The sequence below is a fragment of the Anomaloglossus baeobatrachus genome, chromosome 9, assembly GCF_048569485.1.
Source record: "Anomaloglossus baeobatrachus isolate aAnoBae1 chromosome 9, aAnoBae1.hap1, whole genome shotgun sequence".
NCBI lineage: Eukaryota > Metazoa > Chordata > Amphibia > Anura > Aromobatidae > Anomaloglossus > Anomaloglossus baeobatrachus.
This window is the reverse complement of record NC_134361.1, coordinates 39,297,021-39,307,213: the sequence shown is the minus strand read 5'-3', so window position 1 is coordinate 39,307,213 and position 10,193 is coordinate 39,297,021. Positions and strand designations below refer to the sequence as shown.

The 10,193-nt window shown below is 46.5% G+C and overlaps 1 protein-coding gene across 2 annotated transcripts in view; it reads right to left on the bottom strand.

Moving 5' to 3' along the window:
• Nucleotides 1–5,649: 5,649 nt before the first annotated feature.
• LOC142251078 (cytochrome P450 2C28-like) overlaps nucleotides 5,650–10,193 on the bottom strand; it is a 31,395-nt gene continuing 26,851 nt past the window's right edge. For both annotated transcript variants that reach the window (XM_075323587.1, XM_075323588.1), the window contains 5 exons: nucleotides 8,149–8,325; nucleotides 7,839–7,980; nucleotides 7,469–7,656; nucleotides 6,238–6,379; nucleotides 5,650–6,117 (listed from right to left, as the gene is read on the bottom strand). In XM_075323587.1, the coding sequence (XP_075179702.1) occupies nucleotides 5,936–6,117; nucleotides 6,238–6,379; nucleotides 7,469–7,656; nucleotides 7,839–7,980; nucleotides 8,149–8,325 (831 nt within the window). In that variant the 3' untranslated portion in view covers nucleotides 5,650–5,935. The remainder of the gene's footprint in view (nucleotides 6,118–6,237; nucleotides 6,380–7,468; nucleotides 7,657–7,838; nucleotides 7,981–8,148; nucleotides 8,326–10,193) is intronic.

Genomic DNA, 10,193 nt, shown 5'->3' with positions numbered 1-10,193 from the left:
TTTTAGTCAACAGAGCAATGTCTTCTCTTCTGGTCTGCCCTCTTGATGGGGCATGACTGGCAAAGCAATGTGATCGACAGCTGGCTCCCTGCTGTCTAACTGCGGAGAGCTGGTTGTGAATCATCATGATGTAGGCAGTGACGCCGCATCAATAGAGCAGACGGGAAGTGGAAGAGCTGCTCAATATGTGCAGCAGCTGAGTCACCTTCAGGAGCTGTCAGTTACTGCTCTGAGCCGGCACCTGGTAGAACAAGTAGGTAGTTACCAACTACCTGCCTGATAGTTTTTACTATGAGCCTAAAAATTAATATAGTCCTGGAAAAACTCTTAATAATATCAGTACACAGTGCAGAAATTATGAGTTGTGTGCCCTCAACTGAAACCATTTCCATTTGTCACTAGTATTAGAATAGGAGGAAGGGATCTCATGATGCATCCTTTACCTCTGGCACAGGGTAGAGATTTATTTAGCTCTACCATTACCTATTCCCTGTTCCAGCCCTGTCTCAACTGGCTATAGACATTAGATTGATATTACCATCATTTTGACCACATGGCACTTGGACAACACATATAGCTTCACCATTGATGCTTACATATTAAATTGGGATTAACCTGCACCCCTGTTCAATTGGAAGAAATGTGTCTATAGCAATGTCTCAAATGGCTAGCTTTAGCGCGGTCACTAAAAATATCTATGTATGAACAAAGTCTTATTGCGTTGTTACTAGTGATGAGTGAGCACTACCATGCTCGGGTGCTCAGTACTCGTAACTAGTGATGAGTGAGCACTACCATGCTCGGGTGCTCAGTACTCGTAACTAGTGATGAGCGAGCACTACCATGCTCAGGTGCTCGGTACTCGTAACTAGTGATGAGTGAGCACTACCATGCTCGGGTGCTCAGTACTCATAACTAGTGATGAGTGAGCACTACCATGCTCGGGTGCTCAGTACTCGTAACTAGTGATGAGCGGACACTACCATGCTCGGGTGCTCAGTACTCGTAACGAGCGGGCACTACCATGCTCGGGTGCTCAGTACTCGTAACTAGTGATGAGCGAGCACTACCATGCTCGGGTGCTCAGTACTCGTAACTAGTGATGAGCGAGCACTACCATGCTCGGGTGCTCAGTACTCGTAACTAGTGATGAGCGAGCACTACCATGCTCGGGTGCTCAGTACTCGTAACTAGTGATGAGCGGGCGCTACCATGCTCGGGTGCTCGGTACTCGTAACTAGTGATGAGCGGGCGCTACCATGCTCGGGTGCTCGGTACTCGTAACTAGTGATGAGTGAGCACTACCATGCTCGGGTGCTCAGTAATCGTAACTAGTGGTGAGCGGGCACTACCATGCTCGGGTGCTCAGTAATCGTAACTAGTGGTGAGCGGGCACTACCATGCTCGGGTGCTCAGTACTCGTAACTAGTGATGAGCGGGCACTACCATGCTCAGGTGCTCAGTACTCGTAACTAGTGATGAGCGGGCACTACCATGCTCGGGTGCTCGGTACTCGTAACTAGTGATGAGCGGGCACTACCATGCTCGGGTGCTCAGTACTCGTAACTAGTGATGAGCGAGCACTACCATGCTCGGGTGCTCAGTACTCGTAACTAGTGATGAGCGGGCACTACCATGCTCAGGTGCTCAGTACTCGTAACTAGTGATGAGCGGGCGCTACCATGCTCGGGTGCTCGGTACTCGTAACTAGTGATGAGCGGGCGCTACCATGCTCGGGTGCTCGGTACTCGTAACTAGTGATGAGTGAGCACTACCATGCTCGGGTGCTCAGTAATCGTAACTAGTGGTGAGCGGGCACTACCATGCTCGGGTGCTCAGTAATCGTAACTAGTGGTGAGCGGGCACTACCATGCTCGGGTGCTCAGTAATCGTAACTAGTGGTGAGCGGGCACTACCATGCTCGGGTGCTCAGTACTCGTAACTAGTGATGAGCGGGCACTACCATGCTCAGGTGCTCAGTACTCGTAACTAGTGATGAGCGGGCACTACCATGCTCGGGTGCTCGGTACTCGTAACTAGTGATGAGCGGGCACTACCATGCTCGGGTGCTCAGTACTCGTAACTAGTGATGAGCGAGCACTACCATGCTCGGGTGCTCAGTACTCGTAACTAGTGATGAGCGAGCACTACCATGCTCGGGTGCTCAGTACTCGTAACTAGTGATGAGCGGGCACTACCATGCTCAGGTGCTCAGTACTCGTAACTAGTGATGAGCGGGCACTACCATGCTCGGGTGCTCGGTACTCGTAACTAGTGATGAGCGGGCACTACCATGCTCAGGTGCTCAGTACTCGTAACTAGTGATGAGCGGGCACTACCATGCTCAGGTGCTCAGTACTCGTAACTAGTGATGAGCGGGCACTACCATGCTCGGGTGCTCGGTACTCGTAACTAGTGATGAGCGGGCACTACCATGCTCGGGTGCTCAGTACTCGTAACTAGTGATGAGCGAGCACTACCATGCTCGGGTGCTCTGTAGTGGTAACTAGTGATGAGCGGGCACTACCATGCTCGGGTGCTCAGTACTCGTAACTAGTGATGAGCGAGCACTACCATGCTCGGGTGCTCAGTACTCGTAACTAGTGATGAGCGGGCACTACCATGCTCAGGTGCTCAGTACTCGTAACTAGTGATGAGCGGGCACTACCATGCTCGGGTGCTCGGTACTCGTAACTAGTGATGAGCGAGCACTACCATGCTCGGGTGCTCAGTACTCGTAACTAGTGATGAGCGGGCACTACCATGCTCGGGTGCTCGGTACTCGTAACTAGTGATGAGCGGGCACTACCATGCTCGGGTGCTCGGTACTCGTAACTAGTGATGAGCGGGCACTACCATGCTCGGGTGCTCAGTACTCGTAACTAGTGATGAGCGGGCACTACCATGCTCAGGTGCTCAGTACTCGTAACTAGTGATGAGCGGGCACTACCATGCTCGGGTGCTCGGTACTCGTAACTAGTGATGAGCGGGCACTACCATGCTATTCTTTAAGAGCAATTGAATGCTCAAATGTTTGCGATTTGAGCGCATGAGTATAATGGAAGTTAATGGGAAATTCGAGCATTTTTCCGAGAAATGTATGATGGTTTGTCCTGATGAAGAAGCCAGTGGGTTTGGAAACACAGACTTTAATAAACCACAAGTTCTTCTCTCCTTGGCCTAAACTCCATTGAATCACCGGCAGCGGGGACTATATCCGTTGTCTCCTATCTTTTGATCTCTGAATACAGATATAGTGATAGCAAGTGACATCATATCAAAATCACATTACTTCTGTGTGTCCAAACATTAGGCTCAGCGACCTTGTACTGTCCACATCGGCATCATCCCTGTGCCCATGATTGGTTGTAGCTGTCACATGGTGTCAACTGTCGATATGACATCAAAGAAGACTGGAATCAGCAGCCGAGATCTAGCGCTGGAGACACTGCTGCTCACCAGTGAGTTATAGATTGCTGCTAAGAGTCCTAGAAGTGGACCGGTATCTTTTTCAACCTTTGCCACTACATAATATGGAAATACTACAGAGTAAACACATTCTGTGCTATTAATGCACATTATCTACATTGGAGCAAAGTCTAGCCTCTAGCTATAAATCACCCGGGCTGGGCTGAATTATCTTCTGCATAGTGACGATCCAGACTGTCCAAAAGAGGACGCTGATTTTGAAGGTAAAAAACGACCTGTGAATGGTGGAGGAGAGAGTCCATTGTATTTTCTAGGAAAAGGGCAAGAGAGTCCTGTGTTCTGCGTAAGGAAGGATTTAGCCACTAGACCTAAGAAACTAATACCGGTCACTATAATAAGTGAATATTCATGTCATGATCCTCAGTTGATTCCAGAGTGTTACACTATTAAGAAATCAGGAACTATAAACCGTTGTTCTAAGAATATGCAGTGATTGTATAGAAAGCGTTAGCCTTTGGCCTAATGTTCATTTGGCAAACATCAATCTTTTCTTAGAACCTCTCCATACACTTGAGCACTTGGCTCTGCATTGGTCCATTGACAGAATAGAGGCGTCAGTCGGATACTGCACACCCACCCTCTTTTTATTCAAATAGGAAGGTGGATGTGCAGTGCTCAGCTGCAGGTAATATACAGTTGATATCTGCAAAGGAGCAGTTCCGTTCAGCAGCGGCACATGAACAGCGGATCGGCGCAGGTGCCGGTTGTCACATTCTCATCAATCAGATACTGATTGCCTATACTAAAGGAAAGGTCTTCAAGGTGAAGCTGCTAAGAACCCGAATTCTACTACTCTGCCATAACGTCCATGTATCAACAACCCACAGGTAATACACAACAAAAGGAAAAGGACCAAAATCCAAAATTAAATCAATTCTTCAAAATGTATTGAAAAGCCACCAAGGTGGACATACAGCATCTTACTTATTTCGAGTGCACGCTGCGCTCTTAATCGAAGAAAGGTCATCATTGTTATAGAGCCGGACAACCCCGTTAAAGACTTCACAATGAGGGTTGCATGGTTGTAATAGAGGAAGAAAATATCTTTTTCTGTTCAGTACTGCATCTTTGTCAATGAGAATATATATACATTATATATATATATATTGTGAGGTAGCGACCACCAATGTTGTGGATGGTCGCAGTGGAGAAGGATCCCCCTGCGATATTGAACTGAAGGTGTGACTGTGGGACCTGTAGTTCCACAGAACTTGGGTTGTAATTAAGGGTTAGGTTCCCTTTAAACTGACCAGTGTGATGGACAGAGCTGGAGAATCACATACCTCCACCTGTGGGTGTATCCGGTTTGGTTTAAGAGACTGTTAGTTTTAGAAACAGAGAGAAGCCTGAGAGTGCTGCACATGGAGGATGTGTGCTGGAGAGGAGCCTGAGAGTGCTGCACATGGAGGATGTGTGCTGGAGAGAAGCCTGAGAGTCCTGCACATGGAGGATGTGTGCTGGAGAGAAGCCTGAGAGTGCTGCACATGGAGGATGTGTGCTGGAGAGAAGCCTGAGAGTGCTGGACATGGAGGATGTGTGCTGGAGAGAAGCCTGAGAGTGCTGCACATGGAGGATGTGTGCTGGAGAGAAGCCTGAGAGTGCTGCACATGGAGGATGTGTGCTGGAGAGAAGCCTGAGAGTGCTGCATATGGAGGATGTGTGCTGGAGAGAAGCCTGAGAGTGCTGCACATGGAGGATGTGTGCTGGAGAGAAGCCTGAGAGTGCTGCACATGGAGGATGTGTGCTGGAGAGAAGCCTGAGAGTGCTGCATATGGAGGATGTGTGCTGGAGAGAAGCCTGAGAGTGCTGCACATGGAGGATGTCTGCTGGAGAGAAGCCTGAGAGTGCTGCACATGGAGGATGTGTGCTGGAGATCTCAGTCTGTGTGATGACTGAAGAGAGACTCCTGGAAATCAGTCCAGGTGAGGACTGGGGAAAATACTGCAGCCTGGCTGGAGAGGGCTGGAGGCTGCAGGAAGCAACCACAGTGACTTGGGTTCGCTGGCTGGAGCCAGAGTGTGGAGAATCCACTATGAAAAAATTCTTTCGGTCTAATATAGCGCAATAAGGATATATGCTGATATTAGTTATTTAAACTTTATTGTGACGAAAGCTGCAACTGTTCTCTTTTCCTAGCCTTGTGTTGGACCACAAAAAATATTAAGGAAATGACGCTCATTTTATTGAGTTATGAAGGTAGTTACTTTGATTATAAAGATGTATCAAATGTGTAAGAAATTAGGAGACACATTACTGTATATAAATACAAGGTGGTCAAGAAGACTATAGAAGAGTCATCCGTTATTGTGTGCTTGGATTTCTGTGAAACTAGGTCTATCTGATGATAGTCTTCTTCTCGTAGACTGAATAGATCACCAATTCTTTATTTCCATAATGGCTAAACTTGAAGGTTTTCAATCAAGCTACCAAACAGGAGAAGATCTCGTCAACGAGGGACCACGTACATCTCATATGATCGAGGTCTTGAGCCATTGGTGTTGGGTTCAGGTGTGATTTCCAAGCTTTTTCTATCCACTGTGGACTCTAATGTAAATTTTTGCAGTGTAGTAGTTAAGAAGAGGAAGAGCTCCATGCGAGCCAGGCCTTCTCCCACACATGCACGCTTTCCTAAGGAGATATAATGATTGTACAAATTGCACCATCGATGTACATGATACTAGACTGAGACTCTATTCATATTTACATAATTAGGTTTCAGGCATTTAATTTATTTTAATGTTATATTACCTATGGAAAATGGCATGAACGCATCATGCTTCTTGAAGGCACCATTTTCATCCAAAAAATGTTCAGGGTCAAACTTATCCGAGTTGTTGAAATGTTTGGGGTCTTTAAGGACAGACGTCAGCATTGGAAGTAGCAAAGTTCCCTGAAAATAAATGTTGTAGAGGATTAAAGCCAAAAAGAAAAATACAAGATTGGTTTTAGGTAGTAATCATAAAATAGTAGAAGGAATCTGTGCCCCACCACCCAAAAAAAAAAAAAAAGAAGAGAAAACTGGGCCAAATTTTATTATGGGCTGAGTCTATAATCGCAGCGGAGCCCTATTAAAGTGTAGGAGACCATATTGCAATATCTTATATAAAAAATACCCAAAGTAGAAATTTTGGGTTTCAGATTTCACAACACTTTACAATTAAGAGGGAGCTTGTATAAACAAGATAGGACTTTACAGAGTAATGCATAGTGCAAAATATACCAAAAGGAATGAGGTTCCTACGGGCTAGCTTATAACCCATGAGGAAATTGGGGAGGCACAAAAGGTAATATGGTAAAAGTGCTTGTATTGTATGGTCCAGTCATCAATATAATAGAGGCATTCAAGTAATGCTGCAAGAACCGGTCACCAGCCAGTATGTACAATTACAGGTAGAGTGCTACTGACTGCATGGAAGGGAGAACAAAGGATAGTTCGTTAGATAAGTGTCAGTGAGGTGAGGTGATAAGCCAGGCTGCAGAAATTTGAATTTAGTGCGCGCTTGAAACTGCGAACCCTTGGAATTAATCGGATTGTCTGGTGTAGTAAATTCCAGAAAACTGGTGCAGCATGAGAGAAGTCTTGGAGATGGGAATGGGAGATTCAGATTATTGAGGACGTTTGTATTAGGTAATTAGCTGAAAGGACAGGACTGATGGGTAGGTACACAGAGATTGTAAGATGTAGGGCGGTACAAAACTGTGGAGAGCTTTGTATATAAGAATGATAAATTCATATTATATTCTAGAGTGGATTGGAAACCAGTGCAAAGACTAGAACATGGCCATGGTCATCAAAGTCAGTGAAGCAAGTGGTAGGCTGAGAACTCAATAAGTTGGAGGATTGTAGTTCTTTATGGAGGAACCTTCATTGTGGATTTGTACAGGTTGCGATACATGACAAAGCCCATAAAAAAACTCTAGTCTCAGAAAAGAAAAACATAAAACAATAAAAACCTATGAGTTGGGAAAATCACATTACCTTTGGAATATGATGGCCCCTAAATATTGTGTCTTTACTTGCGGCGTGAGCCAGACCTGCAGGGACAATATCAGCAAATCTCTGGATTTCGTGGATCACGGCTTCGGTATACGGCATTTTACTCTTGTCTTCCATTGACGGATAACGATCTTTGCCTATTACATTATCAATCTCCTTGTGGATTTTCTCTGACATTAACAAAAACAGAAGACAGAATATATTTTTCAGTTTAAGGAGTTAGGCTTGACTTCAACCTAGGGACTGAATACAGATTAGGTTCATTCAGGTACAGACTTAAGTTGAGTGCGTCCCGATGAGGACAACGTATGGTTTGTTTGTATGTTTTGTCCATATACAGTAGTCATAGTACCTTGTATTTCTGGATATTTCATCAGTATGAGGAAACCATATCTGAGAGTGATACTTGTCGTTTCCGATCCAGCAATGAACAAGTCTGAAACTACTCCCTGTAGGTTCTTCTCATGAAATTCTGAGTTTGGATTATTTTTCTCCTAAAAAAGATACTTTAAAATGGTAACATTTTTGAAAACAAACCTTGATCCATCAGTAGTTGCAACAAGGGTCAATTGTAGATAGACGCCAAAACCAACCGATATAACCCAAGCATCAACAAAAAAAAAAAAAAAAAAAAGTTTCGTTAGGAATATAAATTGATCTACCTCTTTCAGCCTCATGAGGAAGCAATCTATTAGATCCCGAGGACAATTCTCATCCAAGGTGTCCTGGTGAGCGATCATCTCCTTCCTGATAAATTCTTTGAGCTTTTCAAAATTTTGGAAGATTTTTTGTGGAGGGCCCGGGACATGGGTCATCAAGTTTGGAAATAGATTAAGAAGCTAAATGAAAAATAAAATTAAGACAAAAATGTTTATTGGCTAAATACTAAAATGTTTTTGTAAAGTGTCTCAATTTTTTGAAGACCCAACATCAAAGTACATTAACCCTGCTGTTCTCTTCGGGTCATAGTGACCTGTAGACAATTTTTTGTGGCCCTGTAGATATTTTTCTATAAGTTTCTAAAACTTGAGGTTACTTGACTTTTCCTCATTTGGGGGACCTATCTGTGAGTATTTTTTTTTTTTGTGTTTATGTCGCGGGCGGAGGAGGGGACGCCGCGCTCTCCCACTGCTCGGGTCCGGCTGCCGCGGCCGCTGCGGCCTGCTGCGGCCTGCTGCTGCTCGGTGGCTCGAGCGGCGCTCCTCGCCTGTGAGTGAAGGGGGATTGGTTGTTGGGATAGTTTATTGTCCGTGACGCCACCCACGGTTGTGGTGATTAAGTGGACACCACCGCTGCTCTGTCTGGGGAGCCCGGGAGTGATGGTATGGAGCAGCCAGTTGTTGATTTGCCCCTCCGTGGGTAGGGGGTTTGGTGGTCCCGGGGCCCAGTGATGGGGTTGGTATGGTGGACAGGCGGGTATGGGGCCTGTGGAGGTGCAGGGGCGCAGGGGCAGCGCTGTGCCGCACGGCACGGAGGTACTCACTCAGCCAGGAAACACGACACAGTTCTCGGTAAACAAACGGCTGGTTGGACGGGTCCCTCGGACGGCTACGGTGCTGATGTTCCCTGCAGTTAGCGGTGACGGTCTCTTCCCTGCAACTATGTAAAGTCTTTTTGGTAGCGAAGGGTTCCCACCGGTTACCCGCTCCCCGACCTGGACATGAGCCGGAGGAGCCCCTCTCTTGCCCGCAGGCGCTGGCCCTGGGAAACTGGTGCCTTAGCGGTGGCGGTGTCTCCCCTTAACGGTCGGACTGTTGCCTTCAATTGGGACTTGGTTGTTAGGAGACAGAGGTCCCCTTCACTGACGGATTTGGCAAATTATGGCGACTCCTAGCCTTGCCGGGATCCGAAAGGCCCCTGCCCTGGTGTTGACTGTTCTTCGAATACCGCTCCGGTACCGCCGGGTCACCACCCGTCTGCGGTCCTTCCAGCAACCTCCAAGCAGTCCCCCTGCAGACTGTCACCGCCGCCTGCTAACCTTGCTGTCTCATTCCGGGGCGCACACCCGGACCAACTTCAGGCTTTCTTAACTGTTCCTTTTCTGTCACTACTCTCAAGCTCCTCTACCACTTCCTTCTTCACTCCCCTAGCTTGAACTCGACTGCCTGGTTTTCCCGCCTCCAGGGCGGTGTACTCGGTGGGCGGAGCCAACCGCCTGGCCCACCCCCTGGTATGGACATCAGTCCCTGGAGGAAGGCAACAAGGATTTTAGGTTAGCCTAGGTGTACCTGCCGGGAATGTGGGGTGCATGTGATGTTGTGACCTGTGACCCCTGGCTTGCCCAGGGCGTCACATTTACTTTTAGCTACACGCCGATTTGTACACTTGTCGTGTTCGGGTCATAGTGACCCGGCATCATTTTTTACAGCTGTGAGGCCATATTTTCAGTGAAATAAAGGAGTTATAACCTCAGTTGGGTCTATTTATTGCATCTACTATTGTATATCAATTTATTTATTTCCTAAATTATTTCAATGGGGTCATACACACGATCTGCCGGGTGTATGCATTGAGATCTGCACACCATAAAAATGGCTTTATATTATTTTTGGTGCACAGTCGATACTAAAATATAAAGCACATCCAGAGAGATCACTAGGTGTGCACTACACGTGTATATTCTGCGCAGAACGGACTGTGTAAGAGGGCCTTATTTTGTAAAGCTGAGCTCTAAAAGGCCTCCAAATGATTTTTTTGCTAAGTAAAG